The 26743-nt window shown below is 42.8% G+C and overlaps 1 protein-coding gene across 1 annotated transcript in view; it reads left to right on the plus strand.

Moving 5' to 3' along the window:
* Positions 1-26743, plus strand: part of UBR4 (ubiquitin protein ligase E3 component n-recognin 4) — a 3959899-nt gene that overhangs the window by 3639149 nt on the left and 294007 nt on the right. Inside the window, 1 exon segment of the mRNA XM_044087073.1 lies at positions 10289-10396. Coding sequence (XP_043943008.1) covers positions 10289-10396 — 108 coding nt within the window.

Consider the following 26743-nt stretch of genomic DNA (forward strand, 5'->3'; position numbering starts at 1 on the left):
ATGCCCAATCCGATAAGTTTGCAGGCGTCTACTGAGACCCTTTTGGATTCCGGTATGCCAAAGAAGTCTTCTTCGTTTTCCGAGACTTTGGTTGTCTCTGCTTTGGTTGAGTCCGGAGCTGTGACACAGGCACCAGCTTCCGAGGAGATTTTTCGCACTAACGAAGCTAGACAAAAAAACAATGTCTTCTCTTCTGACTACAGTTTCTCTCAGATCGATGGATACTGTTAGGCCTAGAAGCCAGGCCACGCCTTGGAAATCTACCTGTTGCCACCATCTTTCTCCTGCCCCTCCACTCCAAGCTCAAATGCTTAAAATGGTGCATGATCTTATCTCCCTTATCAGGGGCAGTCGGGCCACAACCTCTGAAAGGAAAAGAGACCTTTCTCCTGAAATACTGATAGAACAGGATTCTGAGGAGTCTGATTATTCAGATTTTGAAGAGGAACAACAAACTCTGACTGCTTATGAGGATTCAGATACAAAGGAATCCATTCCTTCTGCCTCCCTACCAGAAGACCTTTCCTTTGGGGAAACCCATCACACCCTCATGGAACACTTCCACTGGGAATCCCAGGATTTCCCTCAGTCTAAGAAAAGACTAAGAGTTTCTAGACCTGCCCCAGCACAGACCCTTGGCCATCCCCCTATATTAGAGGTGGTGGATGATGTCTTCTATGAATCCAGCTTATCTCCTGAAACCCTCTCACCTGCTCCCAGTAAACCTGACCGGTATTACAAAGTACCAGATTCTCACAGATACCTGTACAGAAATCCTGCTGCAGACCCAGAGGTAATTACACAGGGATCTAAAGGAGCCAAGGCTAGCTCTGCAAAGAATCCTATCCTTTCTGACAAGGATTTCAGAGCTCTGGACAGATGGGTAAAAAGTATATACCTCTGCAACCTTAGCTGTCAGAGAACTTAACTGTCAGTTCCACATGTTAACGTATCAATAACACACTTTGGAACTTTTAAAGCAAAATATTTCAGCCTTTCCTGACTATGCCAATTCGAAAGAGTTGGCAGATTTACTGTACTCTACTTGTCAAGTGGCCAAACACTCATTACACTGTGAATATGACACCCTAGAAGCTTCAAGCAGGGCAGCAGTGTCAGGATCTGTCATTAGGAGACATGCATGGTTGAAGGAACAACCTCTCCCTGATCTTGTCAAATCTAAATTGATTGATGCACCCTTGGATAAGGACCGCTTATTTGGAGTAAAGCAGGCTTTCTATAACAAAGGACCAATGGGTCTTAAATAGCATTTTTCAGGGATACAAATTCTCCTTCAGTGAACTCCCAATTCCAAGAGGGTACCCAGACATACCTCCAAGTCAGTGAGCAGAGGCATTGAAACAAGTCCAAACTCTCGTATTCCAAGGGGTAGTAGAACCTGTCCCCAAGATCAAGCAGGCAAAGGCTTTTATTCCAGACTGTCGCTTGTTTGCAAAAAAGAGGGAACTTGGCGCTCCATCCTTGATCTATCCATTCTGAACACCTCCCTGGTGGTCTCTAAATTCAAAATGCTAACTTTGCAGCAGCTGCTGCCTCTGCTGACAATAAATGCCTGGTTAGTTACCCTAGATCTAAAAGATGCCTACCTCCACATCCCCATAAGGGAATACTGCAGGAAATTCCTTCGCTTCAGAGCAGGCTCACTACACTTTCAGTTCTCTGTGCTGCCCTTTGGCTTATCTACTGCTCCTAGGATATTCACTAAATGCTTAGCCCCAGCCATAGCCTTCTGCAGACAGAAAAAATATACAGATTTACACTTATCTGGATGACTGCCTCATTCAGGCTGTGTGCAAAGAAGCTACTCACAATGAGAAGAAATCAAAGCAGATACCCTCCAGGAAGATCATTTTCTTAGGAGCACTGCTGGACACAGCATCCCAAATGGCCTACCTATCCCCAGAAAAGCAGAGCTTCCTGTCTACTTTACTCAGCTGGCTTCCAGAAGTCACCTTACTGTGAGGAAGTTCTGCAAGCCTTGGGGGTACATGGCATCTTGCATCCTTTTAATTCCTCTGGCCAGGCTTCACATGAGAAAACTTCAGTGGTATCTAAAGAATCTTTGGTGTTAGCACTCTTAACCTCTGATCCCCTGTGTAAGGGCTGAGTTCCTCTGGTGGACAGGGGCCTGTGCCAAGAACAAGGGTCTTCCCTTCACCCTCCGCCCAAACAGGCAGACAATTACTACCGACGCCTCAGACATTGTTCGGGGCGCTCACCTAGAAGATAGGGACACCCAGGGTTTTTGGGATGCCTAGCACCTGCCCTTACACATCAACCAGAAGGAAATGATGGCAGTACAAAAGGCTCTGAAATCCTTCAAACCCATCTCAAGCCAGGGGTTCTCCTTATCAAAACAGACAGCACAACAGTAAATGTGGTACATCAACAAACAGAGAAGGACCCAATCTTATCCTCTGTGCAGGCTAGCCATGAACCTCTGGCTGACAACCTCTTCCATGGGATTACACCTAATAGCCCAATACCTACCGGCGATCAACAACAGCCTGGCAGACCACTTAAGCAGACACTTACTGTACTCCCACGAATGGCAGCTCACAGAAAAATCTTTTTACAAATCACTCAGGAGTGGGGAACTCCGGAGGTGGATCTCTTGCTTCTCATCTCAACCATCAGCTGAAAATATTCTGTACCAGGGATTATCACCATGTAGCGTGGAAGGTGGATGCCTTGACCTTCCCCTGGATCTCCCTCTTTGTGTATGCATTCCCTCCTCTGCCTCTTATCCCCAAGGTACTGATCAGAATAAGGGAGGAGAGACCAAAGGCCATCCTCATTGCTCCAGATTGGCCCAGAAAACATTGGTACCCCTTACTGTGCAGCCTGACATTACAGCCTCCCAGGCAGCTTCCCCTGATCTCAGACCTCTTGATTCTGGTGAGGAGGGGGAATACTGCACCCAGACTTGCAGGCTAATACTTTAAATGCAAACAAGGGGCCCCTGTTAAGCAAACAGGTGCTAGACATTATCACAGAGGCCAGAAGGCCCAGTACCAGAAAAACTTGCGCAGGAAATGGAAAAGATTCTGCTCCTGGAGCCAGTCCAGAGTGAGCAATGCCTCATAACCTTCCATCCCTCTTATCCTGGACTACTTAGCAGAGCTACTTAATAGTGGCCTCTCCTCCTCCTCCATTAAAATCCACGCCTCTGCCATTTCAGCTCATTTTGATACAGATCAGCCCCTGTTCTCCCATCCTTTGATTAAACAATTCCTCAGAAGGGCTTCTAATGTCAGACTTCCCAGAAGGCCACCCACTGCAGCCTGGGACCTGAATTATGTTTTGGAAAAACGAACCTTACCACCCTTCGAACCTGCTGCTTCAGCAGAACTAAGATACCTCTCCTGGAAGACTGCTTTTCTCTTAGCTATCACCTCAGCCAGAAGGGTTTCACAACTTCAGGCACTGATGGCAATTGAACCCTTCATCATGTTCCATGCAGACAGGGTCTCCTTGAGGACTAATCCCTCCTTTGTGCCAAAGGTGGTATCTGATATGACTCTCAACCAGGACATACATCTAACCACCTTCTTTCCTAACCCCTCAAAACAAGGGGGAAAGAAATTTGCACTCACTAGATGTGCACAGACAGCTCAGATACTATCTGGACCATACTAAACCCTTCAGGAAAACAGACCAGCTAATTGTCAGCTTTGCCCTATGGGCAGAGGGGAAACCCATTTCCAAGCAAACCATTTCCAAATGGATATTGCACTGTATCCATTTCTGCTACAGTTTACATGGGGAATACCCTCCCAAGTCTATTTGATCCCATTCCACTAGGGCAGCCTCCACTTTCACAGCATTCCTTAGAGGAGTTCCCACCAGTGACATCCTGGAAGTTGCCACCTGGACTTCTGTCCATACCTTTACCAAGCATTACCACCTACCTCTTTTTTTCTAAGGCTAGGGTAGGTTTTGCCTCTGCAGTTCTGCAAGGCAATGCTGATCCATGCCTAGGTCTCTTACTAATCCTACCACCACTCTCCTCAGCTTTGGGAATCATCCCACAGGTGATGACTGCAACAGTGAAACATGAAGAACGTAGTACAGTTAATGTACACTTGCCATAAATGTAGGTGTTCGAGTGTATTCACTGTTGCAGTCCTGGTTTCTCTCCCTCCTTCCTCCTTATATCGTCTTTCTTTAGGGAGACATAAGCTTCTCTTGGTGGCTTTTAGCCACCAGGACCACTTTACCATATATTCTTGGGCTTCTGACTGGTTAGGGCAAGAAAAACTGATGTAATGGTGTTGGCTGCCTTGCTTTATAACACTGACTGAACTGTTCGCAGAAACTCTAAGCATGTTAATAGCTGCACAGAGGCAGCTGTTCCCACCAGGAATAATTTCAAAACAAACTAAAAAAAGCCACCCTGGTTGAATCACATCAGTAGGACAACCACAAGGCATTTTTTTTAGCTATATCCGCAACCTCAAAGGCAATACACAATTTTGTGCAGGGCTTATTTGTTACTGGAGCCATCCTATGCTGAGCTAGAAGATGTAGCAAACCTACTGGCAGACTAATTTTGCTTCAACTTTATCCCTTTCTCCCCCCTCAGCCTTTCATCAGAAAATACTATCCAATATAACTCCACTACTATCACTAGGAAGCAGGTCCTCAGTGTTCTGTATAAGCCCAAGAACACTGCATCGATGGACCCAGATAATATCCCAGGCTGCCTTTTAGCATGAAACAGGACTTGTTAGGCCCTCTGTAATCATTATTTAACCGTGGCCTCCAAACAGGCTCCGTGCCCCACAAGTGGAGAACAGCAACCATTATTCCTGTGCACAAAGGCAGGCCATGTACAGACCCTGAAAACTACCAAACTGTTAAGTCTTACTAGTTTCATATGCAAAGCAATAAGAATTGTCCTGAAAATGGTTAAAAATGACATGGGAAACCTCCAGACACTAGACTAATCCAGTTTTGTTTCGAGGGCCGGTCATGCTAACCCATCCTGATAGACTTCCTTGAGAAGGTCAACAAGGCAATGGAGGAGGTCAAAATGGTCCACACTGCCTGTTTTGACCAGGCCAAGGCATTTGACACCATACCCCACACTAGAATTGCTGGCAAACTCAAAATGTTAGATATAAACTCTTATGTCACCCAGTGGAATGCCAGCTGGGTTACAGACAGGAGCCAGGAAGTTAAAATTGTGGAGTCCAACTTTACAAAAAAGGCCGTCACAAGTGGAATCCCTCAGGGATCGGTCCTGGGACCACTCCTTTTTCATCTAGTTCTCTAAAGTCAAGTCCAATGTCAAGACCTCTGGCTGACCAAATTTGTAGAGGCTTGCAATTTTGGAAAAGTCATAAAATCCCCACACAGACACTAATGTTCACCAGAAAGAACTGACACAGATGGGTAACTTCTGAGAGAGCCATGAACTAAAACTAAATGCCAAGAAATGCATAATAGTATTCCTTAGAAAGTCCATTCGGTCCCCATCACACCCCCTAAACATCAACCTGTATAATTGCTCTCAGCTCATCAACTCCATAACCAGGCCCTCTAAAGACTTCTCCAGTGGTAGCACCCTAGACTTGTTCTTAGTCTCTCACCCCCACTACTACCCTGATAGTGGGACTCTTCCCAATTCCCACAGCGACCACCTCCCCATCTTTACAAGGCATCTTCCTTCACCCTCACATGTAACTCATAATTACATCACCACTCGCTACCTAAAAAACAAAAGAATAAGAAACAAAACTGCCCCTTGGCTAACCAAAAACACACTAACTGCCATGTGCCTTAGAGACAAAGCCTGGGCACGTTACCAAAGAAACAAAACTCCCACCACCCTTAATGAGTTCAGAACACTTCGCAACAGAGTTAAAAAGCTTATTACAGCAGACCGACAGAATTACTTCTCCTTACTTGAAAACGACCATAAAACCAATCCACAAAAATTCTAGAAAGGTATCGCTACCCTCCTAAAAGCCTTCACAACAGAAATCCCAAGCCCTGATCCAGATGCATCAGATATAGATCTGGCCACCAAATTTAACTTTTTTTCATAGACTCCATTTCCAAACTAACCTCATCCTTCTCTAATAACACTAACCCCTCACTTCTGCATCTCCTCTCTTGTCACCCCCCTCACCTCCACACACTCATACTCTGTCTCCCAACCCCCACCATTCTCCATAAAACCCATTCCAACTTCTACCATAAAAAAACTCCTGCAAAAGCTAAAACCATGCTCCCATGCCCCCGATAACATTCCGTCATCCTTCCTTAGCATAGCTGCCGAAGCCATAGCCTTTCCCCATCAGTATCCTAATCAATCGCTCTATCCAAGTAGGTTTTGTACCCCAACTCTGGAAAAAGGCTTTCATCATACCCCTGCACAAAGGAGGCAATAATAACAGTATTACAAACTTCCATCCCATCGTCATCCTCTCTCCATCTCTAAACTCCTAGAAAAATGTATCCATCGTCAACTCCTTTCCTACCTCATAGATAATTTATTAACTCTTACCCAACACGGATTCAGACCCAGTCACAGCACTATGACTGCCCTCCTATACTTCCTGGAAACAGTGAATAAAGCCAGGGGTTCTGGCTTTACTGTGTCTACCCTCCTACTTGACCTCTCTAAGGCCTTCGATACCATCTCCCTCAATCTTCTCCTTACTAAACTTTCTAAACTAAACCTATCCCTTTCCTCTCTCAGTTGGTTCACCAGCTACCTCTGTAACAGGCAGTCAAGTGGAAAAAGGCCATCTCCTCTTTCCTTAACGCCCCCACTGGTGTCCCCCAGGGTTCCATATTGGGTCCCCTCCTCTTCAATATATATTCATAAATGATTTCTTCCGCTCAATCCCTTATGCTAACATTATTCAATACGCAGACGATTCAGCTATAATCTGTGCTGCCACATCCATCCCCACTCTCTTAAAGCTTACTCAAGACTCCTCCTCTACCACATAACAGTGGATGAAAGACAGTCACCTAGCACTCAATGCTTCAAAAACCAACTCATAGTATTTACCCCCTCTAAAACCACCACCATTGATAGAAACCTATTCTCCATCACTAGCCAGAACAACACACCTCTTGAACTGGTATCTGAAACCAGACTATTAGGGGTCCACATCGATGACCAGCTTAAATTCAATTCCCATCTACAACTAAACATAAAAAAAACCACCAAAAACTTGGTATGCTCTACTGCCATAATCGCTACCTCACTGCATCTACTAAGTTCACTCACTCTACTACATTTCTCATCCCTTCCCTCCTTTATGGTGCCCCTCTGCTAACAAACCTACAATCCTCTCTCAAGACAAACCTGTCCTCTTGTGATAATAAAATTGCCAAATTCGCCACTAGCCACAAATCATCAACCCACCACTGTGCATCTCTCCACAAACTAAACTGGCTAGAACTACCCAAATATCTCGCCTATACTCAACTTACTTATGCACACAAACTCATTTTTCACCCCTCCCTGTGTCTCTCCCTTTCCTCTACATTTAAAATGCACAACCCAGAAAGACTCCTAAGATCTAAAAAACAAAACCTAATAGAATTGTATAAACCTCTTCATCCCCCAAGACAAAACCTCCTGTACTTTGCCCCCGCATGCCTATAGAACTCTCTCTCTCCATCCATACCACCACACACCTCTCTTTCTTTAAATAATCACTTCACTCGCATCTAACATACAAGTGGGAATGCTCCTACTCCCACCCCACATAGCCTATTCTCCTCTTCCTACAGGCAACTATGTAATTTATTCCAGACTCTAATTTCATATTTGCATCTAGCAAATGCTAAGTCAATTGTAAATAACTTCTTATAATTCTCTAATTGTACTATTCCATTTCAAGAAACTGTACATTTACAAATGCAATGTTTGTTTTTTGTACTTAATGTAACCTAAAATTTAATTGTAACTGCTGTAATCTTTGTTTTGTCTTAGAGCTTTTCTCCCCAGGACTCCATTGAAAATGGGATCTTATTGGCCCAATGGACTATCCTGGTTAACCAACTGCAAATAAATAAAAAAGTCCTCCACTCCTGGTAATTATCATATTAACAACACACCTCTAAGAGTCAACCCATTAGTCAAGGACTTGGTGGCACAGGTAGAAAGTAATCTAGCCTTTGACCATCTCATGTATACAGTAATGAGGAATTCATTCTTTGTTGTTCAAATTATAAAACAAAGGTATGGTTCCAGGTAGGTCATTGTTCTACTGTATTCGATATTCATCAGTCCTATCATTGACTACAATGCCCCCTTTGGTATTTACCTAACCAGGCATGTCCAACAGTTGAAACCTCCGCAGAGGTTCCTCACCAGAAGAATACAGGGTGTATGTAACATGTCCTGTGCAGACTGCCTTAAAGCCCTGTCCCTGTATTCTGCCTCTTACAGGCTGTTGATGGTAGATCTACGCCTGGCATACAAAGCATTGTCAGACCCCATCCTAATGGTCCTCCTGCACCACCAGAATCCACCGCACCAGAATATATACATAGGATCTGCTGGAGAGACAGGTTTGTATCCGTGAGACTATACCTTCTTTGTAACAGGCGCTCCATCTATGTGAAGCAGAGTTCCTCCCTAACCCAATTCAAATGCAACTTAGACAACTGGATGGAGAACAGGAAATTCATCCCTGGTTTGGCACTTACACATCTTATGATCATAGGCTGCCTGTAAGTGGTTCATCTCCCACACTCTGCTTGTAGATGTTTCAGGTCAACCTGGTGAGAGTTGCTTGTTGCATTTTGTTTTGATGCCACCCAAGAAGAGATGTTGCAATGGATTTTGTCCTTTTACTGAAGTGGATGGAGTATATGTGTGTGACATGAAAGATTTTTGCTTGTCATATTGTCTTCATGATTCACGTCTGTCTTGTTCAACATACTCCCTCACCCTCCTTGTCACATTGCAGGATGTCTTAGGTAGAGAGACCTGAAACAATGGCTTCTAAGCCTGTGTAAAATTTCAATAGCCAAGCCAGGTATGTTAGGGTGAAATTCAGTCATGAGAGTTTGGAAGGCATGGTGTATTATGGGAGCACTGAGAAGAGTTTTTAGCTTGGGAGAGTCTCAAATGGGCCAGAAACTGTTGCATGTAGCTACCAGTCCCTTTGTTGGAAGTGGACGGATGTGGATCATGGAGATGTAATATTAAGGAGAGTACATAACTTTCATTTCTAGTGTTATCGTAGCAGTTCCCATTGGCAGCCAATCTTCCCTTCCATTCAGGATTGTCTGTCAGGAATGCATAAGGAAGGAATCTCCTGGTTATCACATGTGCCTATATTGGTATCGTAGGAAGTGTGGTTGTATGTAGAAAGAAGAGCAAGTCCATCAAAAAAAAAAAGATTACCTAACGTTCACTATAGGGCTGGTAAATGCTGCATGTGTTTTCATTCCACAAGTGTCTGGAGTTTTGTGTTGGGTGCCTGTGTAACTTTTCAGGAATGTCTCCTTGTCTGTCATCTGCCATAACATCTTTGTTACTGAAGCACAACTTACTGAGTCATAGTTTTAATCTTTACTACAGGAGTTGGCCAATATTTGTAAGGTGGATGTCTAGCAATGCTTTTTACATTTCTGGTTTTGCTATTAATTTTGGATTCACTATTTGAGTCTCTATCCTCATGTTTTGTATATTGTAGATTCCTGTGAAGTTTTGTACAGTTGATATGTGAACATATACTGTGTAGTTTATCTTCAGGAGGTCCTTTATAGTGGCAGTTCTCTTCCTCCACAACTCTTGTCTTGGATACTCTATTTGCAGTATTATGGCGTTTTGTAAATAAACTTGAAACTTAAAATTTTATAATCTTGTCAGCCGGTATGTTTTCTAGCAGGTATGTTCACCTGCTCAAGTGAGGGTCAAGAACTAGCTTACCTAAAGCAATGAATTATATTGCTAACCCTGACAAGTGCTGTATGCAAACCAAAGGGAATGTTTGCACCTTAAGGACAAGTGCTTCAAGGTTTAGAGAAAAACCATGCTCAAAATATTGGACTGACATCTCTGTAGAAGAAAAATGTATATTCTGCATGGCTGTTGTCCCCGATACATGATATTTGAGTGATTTGGGCTTTTTTTTTCTTGGTACTGAAGTTTGAAATTCTTGATTAAACAGTATTGTTATTACTGTTTTGCTTAAATTACTAAAGTACTCTTATGCTGTTAAAGGCTCGTAAGTGAAAGATTATGTTTTTTTATTTCATGCTGATAATGAGCTGTTTGCCTTTGCAGGTGTTGCTGAAACTCTTCAGTTACTGTGTGAAGGTGAAAGTGAACCGACAACAGTTAGTTAAACCCGAGATGAACACCTTAAATGTCATGCTTGGAACCCTAAATCTGGTAAGACACCAAGGTTACTGAGAGCAGATGACACACACATAGAACCCTTAATTTTTTTTACCCTGCTTATCCCTTATTTATCATTGCTTACAAGTCCTAGGCATAAAGATTGTGGTGTAGTACCTGGCACTCTTAGTAACATTTGGGTACCTGCCTGTCTATTCAGTCACCCTTCCATGTCTGCACTCATAAATGTACAACACACCCACTTGTACTCACACTTATCAGTATGATTGAGCTAGGGGATTAGACAGTGAGTGAGTGTACTTGTGGGTCTTGCTTTGTTAACGTTGAGCATTAGAACCCTGTAGAAGCTTTTTATTGACAGTTTGAGCATTAAGAAAATGCAGCTGTGAGATTTGCAGACATTCCAGCTTAATTTTGCTGTTCCACAGAAACGCACAAAATTTGCATTTTTTGGACTTCTGATTTCATTGCCCATTGTGACTAAGCCATTTTTAGTAAGAGTATTGGAAGGGGGACCCTATCCTCTCCATAAAAGGTCAATTTGGTTTCTACATCCTTATTGCTTTCATTTGGGAACAGAGCTTGCTGTGGTATATTGTTTCCATTTTACTGAAAGTTTTGCCAATGTTGCTGTTTTCTTCCATGTTTGTAAAAGTGAGTAAATGACCAGAGCCTTTACTTCCCATACATTCATGCAGATAAACGGTTGCCAGAATAAGGCATCACACTGTGTCTACATTTTATTTTTGCTTGTTCTGTAAACATCACATTGACTTTCTGGTTTCAATGCTGGAAAATATTTAAAATCATCTAATTTGAATAATAATATCTGAACAGGTATTGCCCATCTGTAAGAGGAGAGCAGCAGTCAAAAATGCTTCATCACTCAAGGTTCTCTATTAGATTCTGTGGTTGGTCCAAGAAAGCCTTTTTCTTTTGTGTGCTCATTAACTAACTTTGTTCAGCAGTTAGCTTCAAGCCCATGTGCATCCTAAGATGTCTTGGGCTTAATGGGCTTTGCCACAACCAAGTTCTTGTTGGTTGATAACCCTGGCCATCCTGTTGCTTTTTATAATTTGCAGAGAACTGCTGTAATTTGTAAGTACTGTCCACCCCCATCCACCAAACTCTGTAGAGTCTATGCTTACAGTCTTGTCAGTTGTAATGCACCATGTTGGAAGACCTAATTACTTAGTCATGACACGTAAGTGCAGTGCAGCATTTAATTCCAGAAGTCAGTGTTCCACTTTTAACAGTTTGCGCCCCTTATATGGGAGACTGCACCCCTGCTGTAATATATATTTTGTGGTCACGGTCTCTCAGAATGGGGGAGCACTCCAATACTACAGTCTCAGAATTATATTTTGTCCTTAATTACACTTGAGTTCTTGCCATAAGGATTGCAGTCATTCTCCTCGTGCTCTTCAGTGAGCACCCTGGTTGTAAATCTCCCAGGATCTGTAATGTGTATTGAAACTCTCCATTGTTTTTCATGCATAGGTTATGTAGACATCTGTGATCAAAGGCTAATTGAAAAGCTTTGGTGACAAGAAGATGCCCCCCTTTCTTCATTTGAAAAGCCATCTGCTGTTCTATTTTATTATCTGATGTCCTTATAAGTCTTATCTTTCTGACAAGGTCCTCTTCCTGAATTAAATTGTTGTCAATAGCTAGGTCTTTGAAGAAAGAGGGAGGTCAGTGGAGATTTCTGAAGTGGAAGGTTTTTGTGTCAGTGTTACCTATTTTCAGATTAAGCCGGTCCTGGCAAAAGTCTCTCGCAATTTGTTACACTTTTCTTTTCAAAGAGTGTCCTCTGGAGTAATTATTGTGCTCGGGGATTGCTCAGCTTTCTTAAGGGGATATTTATCTTTTACCTCTGAAGGTCTGTGGAAAGTTGCAATATATTTCTTGTTGTTTCCCTTGGACAGGTAGCAGCAAAGTGATTCCATATACTTGGGCTTGCTTGTATCCCAGCATAAGGGCATCTCCTCCACCTGGCTACCTATTGTAAGAAGCCTCAAAATTCTTTGAGATACCCAAAATAGCTTCCTTCACTGACCCACTTAAATTAGTGTAAGAGTTGACCTACTTTATAAACTGTCTCTTTGTTACACAAGTTGTTAGCTCAGAGCAGGGTGGACGCATTAGAGCATAAGCTTATATGTGAATGCCATTCTCCCAAAGTCTTCGTGTCACATAATCAACTGCCAGTGTAAGAAAGAACTTTGGGAGCATTTGGGTTATCAGAGTAACAAACCACATGGAACACAAGGCTCTGTATTATGTCTACTTTTTTAAATTGTCTCACCCACGTGCCAACAATTACTTAGTGGTTGATCAAGGTCTATTACTCATGGCCAGGCTCACACTGCACAGTTCAAGTAGTAGTAGCAATGGGTCATATAAAAAAGAATTTTCAGTAATTTTTGAATATGTTATGAATACATGCAACTCCATAAGAATTGTAGGAGTCATTAGTGGGCACATTGCAGGTGTTTCGAAGAGCATTTTTAGCTAGCATCAAAGATTGAAACAATGCTAATTTCATGAACTTTAATCATACTTTGACTTAGGAATGAGGTCCCTTCCAGTCATGGTATTAGAAACCCAAAAGACTTGGAGAAATTAAAAAAGGACTAAATTTGGAGTTATTTCCAGACACAAGATGCACAAAAAGATTGAGAGAAATTAGAGGAAAGAAATATATTTCCACAAGAAAAAACTGTCAGAAGCTTCAAATAAAAAATTGTGTTCAGTAGTGCAACAGATTTATGAAAAGCATTATATAGACCAAGAAACCTTGGGCCTTTTGGAAAAAGCAGCAACCGAGGAAGTGTGAAAATGTAAAGAACAAAATCTAGAGACTTTTGAAAGATGTAAAAAAAAAAAAAAAGTGTGGACATAGCAAAAAAAGAGGGATCTGATATGGTGCAATATTTATGCAGAGGAGAAAGCTAAATTAACAGAAAAAGGCAGCCCCAAAAATATTCAAAGAGAAATACAGGCAAAGGTATCCAGATATGGAAAATTTCACAATAAAAAAAAATCTCAGAAGGAATGTAGAACAGAAAATTAGTAAAGTAGAAGTTAAAAAAATAGAAGATGAAGTTGTAGAATACTTGCAAAGTGAAGGATTTTTAGTGCAGAAAGTGTAACAGGTTACACAAGTCCCCAAAGTAAGGAGGAGCAGGAGACATCTGAATAAATGTGGACATGGGAAAGAAAAAGAGATTTTAATATGGTACAATATTTATGCAAAGGAGAAAGCAAAACTAATTAGTACAAAAAGAGCAGTACCAAAAATATTTGAAAAGAAATGTAGCCAAAGGCATCCAGACATGGACAATTTTACAATACAAAAAATAAGAAAACAAAGAGGAGCAGTAGAAAAGAGGATTAGTAATGGAGAAGTTAACAAAATAGAAACTGAGGTTATGGATTAACTGCAAAGTGAATGTTTTAGTGTAGAAAATCTAACTCGGATAACATCACAGCAGGATAGAGCAATGGATCCCCAAATTAAGGAGAAACGAGTGGAGCAGGAAACCTTTGATCGGTTCCACCATGAAGATACTTTGGAGCCTTTCATAGGAAACCAGAACAAACATTTAGTTTAAGTTGGGCAGCAAGAGAAGAAAGGAAACTGTCAACTCTTATGCAGTCAGTGTTGTGGAGTGATAGGCCTGTGACCTCCCATATGAAAAAGCAATGGATGTCACAAGATGAAACTGAAGAGAATGTGGCACAGGAAGATGCTCTGGAACTTTCTATAGAATGCCTGCAGGAGATGGAGAACAAAGAATGTGCCCTCAGTGTAGAAGAAAATTACCTAAGAGAAGAGTTGCTTGATTTAATAGAAATGGACAGACGAATGTAAAGGATTTTATGGATAGTACTTAAAATGCAATCCCTGAGTGAGAACTGCTCTTGTTCAGTCTTCTGAGGCCTAGCTATTACATTATAGCTACTCCGCACCATGTCTGTCATGTTTTGCTTGTTACATCTGATATGCTTTTTTCTGGGTACTGTATTTGAATTCTACTTTCCAAAATATCTTTGTGTTTGTATTTCATACCTGGATCATAGTTGAAAATGATCCTCATTGGATCACCTCTTTACAAAAGAATACAACGTGCACAATACTGTTTAGCATGCAGAAAAAGTGTAAAAATAGACCAGTCTAGAATATATTTTTGTTATTATATATAGGTTCATAGGTTATTACTAGACTCACTGGCCTTGTGGTCCATTTTTTAAGCCTAGCCAGATGTCCTTCAAGAATGCAACTGCAGTCATAACATGTGGGTTGTCCTGCCTCAGGCAGCCCTCGGTCGGCCGGATTCCAAAGTCTGGGTCCGACGTCGGCTGATGTCGCATTCTCTCCGACGTCAGAGCGGCTGGAGTACATAAGCATCAGCCGACGCCATTTTCTTCAGTCTTTCTTGCTGCACAGTGCCCGAAGCAGAAGCAGTTCGCAAGTGCCGGTCGGTCAGCTCCTGTATTCTACGATACCGAAGTCATCAAAAAAGCTAAGTACCCCGTTGGGGACCTTTTCTTGCCTCAGCCGATGTCAGAAATTACTGAAAAAGTTAACAATTGTCTTTTTTGTGGTAAACAAATACCTCATAAGGATTTCCACTCTTACTGCCTCCTTGCCTGGGCCCAGACCACGGCGCCTCGGCCTGTGTAGCCTGTGCTCGCTTCAACAAGCGCACTCTCAGGCGGGCGGAGTTCGCTGAAGATTTTTGCGATAAATTTGCTTACACCATGCCGCCGGATCTTCCGACATCGCAAACTCCCAAAGCGAAAAGACCGGGACCGACATCCTCGGCCCGCGTCTACCACCGACTCCACGCCAAAACCTAGCGCGAGTGCTCCGGTTCCCTCTGAGACTGTTTCTCCACCGCTCCGAACCGAAGACACCGCGACTCCGATTCCAGACATTACTCCGACGCCAGTTATAGACTTTCCTCCGGATACTGAAACCGAGGAAATGCCAGAGACCATTGCTGTAGACAAGGTCACTCCTGCACGTGGAGCTGCCAGGCCTCCTATGGCCATGTCTATTAAGGCCTACACTAGGGCTAAGGCAGCCAGCAAAACAAAACATATTACTTCTAAATCCTTACCTCAGCCGACTCCGGAGACACAAATTATGTCCATGGCTGCTGATTTAATTTCCATGATTAGAGGTTCACAGGCCCATCCCGAGAGAGCATCCCAGCCTCCTCCTGATAAAAGGCCCCGGGTTGAACCCTCTGACCCTACTCCTTCAGATGAAGACTCTGAGGGCTCTGTCCACTCTGAAAGCCAGGAAGAGCTCTTCCAGACCTATGAGGACTCGGATGTAGAAGATTCCATCCCTTCGGCCTCCCCTCCTGAGGATATTTCTTTTGGGGAAGTTCTGCACACCATGTGGGAACATTTCAAGTGGCAGGGTCAGGAATATTCTTTTTCTAGGAAACGCCTCAGGACTTTCCTTAAGAAGCCTCAGCACAGGCTCTTAGCTATTCCTCCTGTACTTGATGTTCTGGATGATTTGTATTCTGACTCTAGTGCTACCCCTGATTCTCTTCCTCCTGCTCCAGCCAAGCCAGACAGGTATTACAGGGTCCCAGAAACTCATTCCCATTTATTCAGGGCCCATACTGCTGATTTGGACACTATTTCACAGGGGCCTAAAGGAGTTTCAGCCTCCACCTCAAAAAATCCTTTACCCTCCAACAGGGAAGCAAGGTCATTAGAGAGATGGGGCAAAAAGGTTTACACATCCACTACCTTATCTATGCGAGCTTTAAATTGCCTTTTTCATATGTTACAATATCAGGATTATCTCCTAGAAGATTTACAAAAATCATTAGCTTCTCCTGATCCTTTAGACAGGAAGCTGTACATAACACTCAGCAAGTAAGCAATCACTTCCTGCAGTGTGGATATGATGCACTGGAAGCTTCATGTAGGGCAGCTATGACGAGCAGTGATTCGTAGACATGCTTGCTTAAAAGATCAACCTCTACCAGATCATGTAAAGCAAAACTTCTGGATGCACCTTTGGAAAAGAACAAGCTTTTTGGTGCAAATGCTAAGGATGTGTTAAAGACCATCGAAGAAAAAGCAAAATCAGTTCAGACTGTGAAAGATTTCCTCCAGGTTCAACCCCCCAGATTCAGTAGGAATTGGCCTTCAAAAAACTGGTCCTTTCCTAATCCAGAAAAGTTTCAAAGGGCTAAGGACAGGCGTGGGCGAGGAAGAGGCCAATACAGAGGCCCTTACAGGGGACGACAATGGCAGCCAGGAAACCAAAGAAGTGACGCAGGGGTTTCACCTGCCCAACAACCACAAACTCAATGACTTTCCTCTACTACCGCCTACCAGGGAACAACTAGAAGCTCCCTTGGGCGGAAATTATCTCTGTTTGCAGAAAACTGGCACAGACTGACAAAGGACAAATGGATTTTGGACATTGTAGACCGAGGGTACAGGTTTCATTTTCATACCTTACCAAGAAAACAAGGCATGCCAAACCTACCACAAAATCAAAGGGCAGAGGCTATCAAGCAAATCACTCTGCTGACTCGAATGAAAGCAATAGAAAGAGTTCCAGAACAAGAACAGGGGTTTTACTCAAGACTGTTCCTTGTTCCAAGAAAAGAATCTCAATGGAGACCAATACTGGACTTGTCCGCATTAAACACCTTTCTCATAGTACCAAAGTTCAAAATGCTGACTCTACAGCAACTCCTTCCCATGCTGGGCAAGGAGTCGTGGCTGATTACTCTGGACCTCAAGGAGGCATACCTGCATGTCCCTATCAGACACAGCTGCAGAAGATACCTCAGATTTCTTGCAGGGCCAGAGCATTATCAATTCTCAGCATTGCCATTTGGCTTATCTACTGCGCCCAGAGTATTTACAAAATGCCTGGCTTCAGTAATTGCTCATTGCAGGTTCCAGGGTATACAAATTTACCCGTACCTGGATGACTGCCTCATACAAGCGGACGACAAATTGATGTTGACAAAAAACCTGGATTATGTCATACGATTGCTTCAAGCTCTGGGATACACAGTCAACTTCCAAAAGTCAAGACTGCAGCCATCCCAGCAAATAATCTTCTTAGGAGCCAAACTAGACACAGCCTCTCAGATGGCTTACCTGACAGAAGACAAGCAAGAGAAGTTAACTCATTACTTCAAAGGTTTAGCAGAACTCACCCAGATGACTGCAAGGAGATTCCTACAGGCCCTGGGTTACATGGCATCCTGCATTCTACTGGTTCCATTAGCAAAACTACACATGAGAAAGCTTCAATGGTACCTAAAAGCATTTGGTCTCAACACAGCAACAACTTGGAGACAATCATACCACTCATTCCATGCCTACAAAAGGAATTCCTATGGTGGGCCTCGGTGAGCCAGGAAAACACAGGTATGTCATTCAAAAACACAGATAACACAGACCATGACTACAGACGCCTCAGACCTTGGATGGGGCACACGTGGAAGGCAGGTGTATACAAGGACAATGGTCTCCAAAGGAAACACATCTGCATATAAACCAAAAGGAAATGCTGGCAGTAATGCATGCCATCGAGGCTTTTCAACACCAACTCCAGCAAGGCCATTTAATGATACGGACAGACAACACCACTGTGATGTGGTACATAAACAAGCAGGGGGGCACCCACTCTTACCCCCTTTGCAGACTGACAATGCAGCTTTGAGAGAAATCACTGAGCCTAAACATCCAGTTACAATCCCAGTTTGTTCCAGGAAAAGACAATGTGTTGGCGGACAGCTTAAGCAGGAATTTCACAGACCCACACGAGTGGAGGTTACATCCGAAGGCCTTCAGACAACTCACTTCGACATGGGGCAAGCCAGAAGTGGACCTATTTGCCTCTCACCTCGACCATCTTCTACCAAAATTTTGCACAAGAACATACCATCCAAAAGCTTAGAAAATAGATGCCCTCTCATTCAACTGGAACTCCCTAGCAATCTATGCATTCCCACCTCTTCCACTGATGACCTCAGTATTACTAAAGATCAAAGCAGAGAAGCCCAAGGGAATCATAATAGCTCCGGATTGGCCAAGGCAACGCTGGTACCCACTACTACGGAGCATATGTCACACCAGGAGGTGGGCCCTCCCTCAGTGGCCTCTACTTTTGACTCAACAAAATTTCGAAAAACTGCATCCAAACCTTCAGACACTGCAGCTAACAGCCTGGGAGATCCCATAAATAGCTTCAGCTTATCTCTCTCCAAGGAAGTTCAGCGGATACTAACAGAGGCTCGAAGACCATCCACCAGAAAGGTTTACTTAGCAAAGTGGAAAAGATTCAGCAATTGGAATACCAGCAAGGGACATGATGCATCATTGCTGAACATCCCACTTATCTTGGAATATTTGGCAGATATGTTAAAGAACGGCCTCTCATATTCTTCCATAAAGATACATGCATCTGCTATTTCAGCTAGATACAACACTGATCCTCCTGTTTTCTCTCACCCCTTACTAAGGTAATTCCTCAGGGGAATCAAGAACATTAAGCCACCAAGAAAGGCTCCAGTACCAGCCTGGAACCTCAATTTTGTCTTAGAAAAACTGACTCTACCTCCTTTTGAGCCAGCAGCTTCAGTTGACTTGCAATTTCTCTCATGGAAGACAGCCTTCCTGTTGGCAATTACCTCAACAAGAAGGGTTTCGGAGCTACAGGCCCTAATGACAATACCACCCTTTATTATTTTTCACAGAGACAGGGTTTCATTAAGGACCAACCCTACTTTTATGCCAAAGGTGGTATCTAGGGTTTCTCGAAATCAAGCCATTCATCTGCCTGCTTTCTTCCCCAATCCTGAGAATAAGGGGGAAAGACTTTTGCATACCGTGGACATTCACAGACAACTTCGATACTACCTGGACAGAACAAAGGCCAGTAGGAAGTCTGAACAACTTTTTGTAGCTTACGCCCCTGCAGTCCAAGGAAAAGCAATTTCAAAACAGACTATTTCTAAATGGATTGGACATTGCATCAGATTCTGTTATTCCTTTCATGGAAAGACTGTTCCAGCCTATGTCAGACCACATTCCACCAGAGCTACAGCCACCTCTACAGCATTTTTAAGAGGGGTGCCTACCAAGGACATTCTAGAAGCTGCTACATGGTGCTCCGCGCCTACATCCTCCAACCACTACAATCTCCTCTATATTCCAGATCCAGAGCAGGCTTTGCTTGGCAGTCCTGCAGGGTTTGATTGCCACACCATCTCTTTCCTAGAGCATACCTCCTCCCCAGCTAAGCTATGGTATTCTACCCACATGTTATGACTGCAGTTGCATTCTTGAAGGACATAGTACAGTTTTGTACCTACCATAAATGTAGATGTCCGATAGACATGCAACTGCAGTCAGACCCTCCCTCCATACCCCTCTATGCCTAGGGTCCACTCCTATCCCTCTTACTCTTAGCTGGGGATATCTGTTATGGTGTATTTGTTTTATTGCTCATTTATTTGTTTGGAATCCTGTTTTTGTCTTCCAATTTGATTACAGCCTTCATTGGAGGGCACCTGGCATCTGGGGCAAGAAACACTGAAGAAAATGGCGTCGGCTGATGCCTATGTACTCCAGCTGCTCTGACGTCGGAGAGAATGCGACATCAGCCGACGTCGGACCCAGACTTTGGAATCCGGCCGACCGAGGGCTGCCTGAGGCAGGACAACCCACATGTTATGACTGCAGTTGCATGTCTATTGGACATCTACATTTATGGTAGGTACAAAACTGTACTTTTTAGTTACCCCATGTATGTGTATACACACACACACACACACACACATATATATATATATATATATATATATATATATATATATATATATATATATATATATATATATATATATACACGTACACTCTTCCTGTAGCTTTTCATAATGTTCTTCAGCTTTTGACTAATATTTATTTCCCCTTCCCATTGTTTCATAACTGTTAAAGCTTAAAATATGTTGACTCTTATGTAAGCCGGCTCTATACTTTCACATTAAGAATAGTACATTTGCCTATTTCGAAGTAAACTGTGTGCTCATTTATAACAGATCCTCAACAAAAAGCTGGTGTACAACCTAGCCACTGCAATCTTATTCATCTAAAAGGATCAAGACATGCCCCATTGTATAAAAAAATACTTAAAACATTTTTTTTGGTAGATGCAAGGACTACCATCATCTCCCCCTTCCACTGTGTACATATGCTGCCTCTATGGTTAGACAGTTAAGCAAACGGAAAACTCGTTGCAAGGATGAAGACAATACCTTGATGAACTGCAGTGTCACACTGAAGTGAAACAATGTTAAACATGGTTATGGATTTGCTTCTTTGGGGAATTGGGGCTGGAGAGTTAACTCTCAGTGATATACTTTCCATCAAAAACTAGAACTGCTCTTCATAACACCTTTTTGACCTCATTATATTTCAATTGAACATTTTGCATTCTTTTTCACTTAGAAGTAAGCCTACTCCACAGATCAGCATGATTTTTCCCAGTACCAGTTTCAGTCACTGAGTATAACATAGTTTAAAATTCTACAGGTACATCACCGTAATTTATGTACTGTCAAATAGTTATACAGTCACTAAGTATGACAGTTTAAAATTCCACAGGTGCATCACCGTAATTGGTGTATTGTCAGTTATAAAGTTGCTACAGGTATATTAGCAGTTGTAGACCATGCTTGCATCTTTCATGGGTCTCTTGTTCTGTAGTTTGCTAAATGTCTGACATGTAATGTTTGGGAGCATGTCGTGTGATTGAATGTCATTTCAGCCAATGGGAAAAGAGTGCTGTTCAAGGTAATTATGTTTGTGGCAGTGGAGTTCTTTTCCCAATGTTGTGTTGATCTCAGAGTTGGTATATGTAATTCCAGGGATGTGGGGGGTGTACGGGGTCTTGCCAGCCAAAAAAAAATAATTTGAAGGTTGTTTCAATGAACTGTTTTCACTTTTTTCAGTTTATCAGAATTACCTTTGATGAGTCTACATCAACCCATAACATTCCTTTCTGCTTAAGGCATTTCTGTTGCTCTTGCCTTTTGAGCTGTCCAAAGTCCTCATTGCCTTCAGCAGATGACACTTTCCCACTGAATATCTGTAACAAAAATATAGCCATTCAGAAATCTTTGCAAATTAGAGTGAGGTTGTTGATGTTAGTGAAAGACAGAAGAGAAATGAAGAGAGAGGTCATTGTCTCCCTGTACTCTTCCCTCATTAGGCCCGTCATCGAGTACAATGCCCCATTTGGCATATACGTAACTAGACACCTGCAGCAACTGGAGAGGCCACAAAAGTACCTCATAAAGAGGATCCTAGACCTTAAACACTTGTCCTATATGGACAGACTCAAAAAAACTCCAACTATTCTGTCTCATATCACCTACTTAGAGGCAATCTCTGCTTGACTTACAAAACCATGTCTGACCCAAGTCTGTTAGAAATGCTACATCTAAAGAAATCCCAATCCTTCCGCACCACACGCTGCAGAGACCTTAACCTCATTACCACAATCAACAGAACATGGTGGAGGGACAAGGTCATAACCCAGAGACTGCCCATGCTATGGAATAGACTTCCCATACATGTCAAAGCGAGCACCTCACTGGCCCTCTTCAAGAGAAGTCTTGATGAGAGGATGGGAAATAGAAAATTCACCCCAGGGATCATTTCAGTGACTCTACTCGACAGAGGCACTGGGAACTAAGGTCGGGCAGCACAATACCAAGGTAATCCTATGGGCTAGGCTTGTAAAGGCTCCAGGGTCATTAGCCTAGTACACACCTATGAACCTATAAGATCAGTGAAAGAAATAGACTACAGAAAGTCACTAAAACCCCAAAAGTTAGTTTGACAAAACAAATGAACACAGTAATTAGGACTGTCTGTAGAGATTCAAGTGATATAACAGAAGTAAATAGGATATATTACTGTGCAGCTAAATTAATAACAGGTAAAGTTTTACTACAAAAATGTAGGTTAATAAGGGAAAGGTAAGGGAGAAATCGAATGCAATGATGGAAGTACCGAATAGGGAAAACTATAAAGCAGTTAAGACAGGAAGTGTCACTGTCAGAGTATAGAAAAGGGAACAAATCAACAAAATGCTCAGATAGACGTGATCAAAGCAATGTGCAGTATTGGAAGTGATCAAGATCTGTCTTGCACTATTACAAATAATAAATTAAAAATATCAGCACAGGCAGAAAAAACTTAGAAGATACACACATAAATATATAAGAAAAGTAACAAAAAGAAGCGATCTATTGATGAACCAAGAAAGTTTTATAGAGAATTGGGAAACAAGGCAAAAGGAATTGAAACACCATCCAAAAAAAAAAAAAAAAGATATATTTTGGAGAAATGTAAATGAAATGAAGATCCTGTGGAACATAAACATGCTGAATGGACAGAAGTAGTAAAAGAAAGAATAAGAAGTTGAAATATACAGGATATGAAATGGGATGAAGCAACAGCCAGAGAGATTGAAACAAAGGTAAGAAAAGCTTCTAATTGGAAAACCCCAGGCCCAGATGCAGTACCTAACTTCTAGCTAAAAGTGTTAACATCTTTAAAGATTTAGCCATGAATAGGAGCTAATTTATGTGCTAACCCCAAACAGACACCAGCCTGATTAACAACAGGAAAAAATGATGCTCCTACTTAAGAGCGAACTTGCAAACTAACCAAAAAACTACAGACCAATAACTTGCCTTCTGACGACATATAAACTATGCAGTGGAATTGATGCCAACAGAGTTTATAGTCATTTAGAAGAAAACTTAATCATGCAATAGAACAAAAGAATAATAAAAGAAAGTCCTATGGAACAAAAGATCATTTGTTAGTCTTAATGGAGAACTGCAAAAAGGGGAAGAATCTAAGTATGGCATGGATAAACTATAAAAAAGCATTTGAAAATATCTCTCATTCCTGGATAAAAGTGTTAAAAATGTATAAGCCATACCCTACACTGATAGATTAAATTACAGCAACCATGAAACAGTGGCAAACCACATTGCAGTTAAGCCATGATAAAGAACAAATTATTATTCCACGGATAAAAATTCACAGGAGGATATTCGAGTGACGCTCTGTCACCATTGCTATTTTATTTCACCCTTAACCCATTAAGTTGTCTGCTTTACAGATTAGTTCACGGCTGCAGTTTGGCTCCCGGATAACAACAAAGTGTAAAGACTTATCTTCTTTATGTAGATGATTTAAAACTGTATAGTTCATCAGATGAGGAACTAAAAGCACAACTGCAAGTGGTCATAACTTTTTCAGATATAAGAATGTCATTCTGTTTTGATGTGCAAAAGCAACCTTTAAAGCAGGAAAGCTGCAACACCAAGAAAACATCAGTTTGGAACAGGAATGTGATAGAAAAACTTGAGCGAGAGAGTGTATAAATATTGGGAATTGATGAAGAATCAACAATAAAACATGAACAAATGCAAATAAGACCTATTAAGGAATATTTTAGAGCAATTTAATACTGAAAACAGCGTTGACATCAAGGAACAAAGTCCAAGCTATAAACCAATTTGCTCTTCCTGTCCTAATTTACAGTATGAGTGAGTAACTGGCCGCAAACAATGTTGGATAGGTTGGACAGGTAAACAAGGATGCTTCATGCTCATCAAATGATTTATAAAAGTCAGTGCATACCAAGGTTATATATTCCCATTTCTGAAGGAGTTATGGGCCGGCTCAAAACTGATTACATGTATAGATCTGCAGTCATGGGACTGCATACATATCTGCTGACCTCACAAGACCCAGATGTAGTGAAAGTTTTTAAACATGAGGAGAATAAGTCCAAGATGACTTCCCTGCTTAGTTTAGCAGAAGCATATTGGGGTCAAGCGGGAATGGAAATCAGACCCAAAGCAGATAAAAAAATAAAGCAGCAACTGAATGTGGTAAGAAAATAAAAGAGAATATAAGGTTATGGGTCAGATGAGAAGGCAAGAAATGTGGAAAATGCATAAATATAGTTGCAAGTATAGAAAACTCTTGGAACAACCTAATGTTGAGCAGGACTGAATGCAGGAATGTTTAAGGAGAGGTGAATTTAAACCAAAAGACGAAAAGTTAATATTGGTGACCCAAGATAGTGGACTTGCATACACATTGGTTTACAGAGTCCATTGAACATTTGGGAGAAACAGACAAACATAGGATGTTAAGTTGTCAATCTCACCTTCATTCTAGCTGGATGGGTTCGGAGCCGATCCTCGGCTCCGACTCGGCACTTGCTAAGCTCGAGAGCTAATTTTACCAGCTCGAGGCAACCCTATATCCCATGATGCAAGGCGGAGATTACTCAGATCTCGTTTGCCGCTTCGCTAACGAGGTGCCTTCTTTTACCAGCTCTTGGTAAGTGAACTTTCAGAGACTTTAGTCTACCCCCATTTTAATTTTATATATATATATTATATTTTTATTAGTTATCGACTCACCTTAGCCCTATTCCCGTCAGTGTTCCCTTCTTTTTGACTAAATATTCCCTTGTCCCTAGTCAGGCCTTAGGCCTTCCCCTCTCTCAATTTTTCCTGTCAGGGATTGTTTGTGTGTGACTGTGAGTTTCCCCTGGTTAATGTAATTGAATTTAATTAAATTAGATTATTTTGTTGGACTGAGTGTTTTTGTGTGTGATTGTGTTACGGTTGTTCATCGACACAATTATGTCGAGGGACACGAAGGTCTCAGGCTTCAAGAAGTGTGACTCGTGCTGTCAGAAGATGTCTCTGACAGACAGTCACACTTCTTGTGTTTATTGCCTGGGACCTTCACACCTGCAGGACTCTTGTGCTATCTGTCATGCTTTCAGCCCAAGAGTCCTGCAGGAACGAAAAAATAAACTTATATTAAGGGGCTTATTAAAGCCCGAGAGCTCCCCGACTAAGTTGGTGCCAGGGAAGCCCTCGAAGCCTGTTAAGCCTTCGGCTCAAGCTTCCAAGCTGTCGGCTTCAGGTCCTTCATCACCAGGTTCGAGATCGGCTCCGGCCGGAGCCGATCTTTCCATGTCAGTCTCAGTATCGGCTCCATCCGGCGCCGATACTACCAGATCCAGACACTCAGTGTCGGCTCCGGCTGGAGCCGACGTAACTTCGGCTCCGATGGCTCCATTGATCTCAAAAAAGAGATCTCGATCCTCTTCAGTGGAATCCATACATTCGGCTCCGAGATCACCTTTGCTCTCGGAGCGGAGCCATCGGAGCCGATCATCTCGGTCATCCAGGCTATCTGATCACGACCTTGAGAGAGTGGCGAGTAGACTATTAAAGTCTCAGGCATTGGCCCAAATACTCCATAGCCCATCTCAACAGACGGTAGCTATATCACATCCACCGAGCATTCCTCCTCCGACTCTCTTACAGAGTTCGGAGCCGGAGCTCCTCGGAACCGATACCGTTGTGACTTCAGAGCCGATACCACCCCTTTCGGCTCCGTCATCCTCAGCTCCGATTTCCTCCTTGAGACCTTCATTGGAGGGATCCGGGCGTCTAGTCTCTCTTGTCGGCTCCGAGGGGGCGAGTGGCATCGGACCCTTGTCCGACCCCGTTCTCCCTCTCGGAGCTTCGGCGTTGGTGAACTCGGCCCCGACATCTGCCTCGGAGCCTTCCCTCTCGGTGAGGCCTGGGGTTCCTATCTCTTCAGAGAGGGCGCTTTCTGGTCTCTCTGACGGGGGAGCCTTCGAGGTGATGAGGAGTGTACTAGCCCCTGGGCTTAGTCAACGGACAGTTCCATCAGCTCCTCCCACTACAGTGCCTGCTGACGTCTCCTCCCACTCTCTTGCTCCCGGACCCAGAGATGCAACGCCTCAGGTTTCCCCATTGGGAATATCTTCCTCTTCCGAGGCTTCTCCTGATCCGTCAGGAGAACCCCCGCGTAAGAGGACATGTAAGAGGAAACATTTAGACTCCTGAGTCTACTACATCAGATACTGACTTGGATGAGTCGGAGGGATCCCCAAGGTCCTCCTCTGAGGATGTCTCATTTTCAGACATCCTTGAAATCCTGAAACAGAGGGGGAACTGGCCTTCCCTTAATCCCTCTGAGGACGAGTCAGTATACCTGGATGCGTTCGGATCTCGACCCTCCACCTCCTGGGTGTCTCCGCCTTTCGACCCTCTCATGGAGGTAGTGGCTCGGAAGGCATGGATGGCTCCAGATTCGGTGGAACCTATCCCTAGGAGACCTTCATAATTTATCACTGCCCCACAAGATAGACAATATTTGACAAAGGGTGTCCCAGTTGATGCCATGGTGGTGGCTGCTGCCACCAAGAAGGAATTAGCTGATCCTTCAGTACCT

This window comes from Protopterus annectens, chromosome 1.part1 (genome assembly GCF_019279795.1).
Source record: "Protopterus annectens isolate FY-2018-M chromosome 1.part1, PAN1.0, whole genome shotgun sequence".
Taxonomy (NCBI): domain Eukaryota; kingdom Metazoa; phylum Chordata; order Ceratodontiformes; family Protopteridae; genus Protopterus; species Protopterus annectens.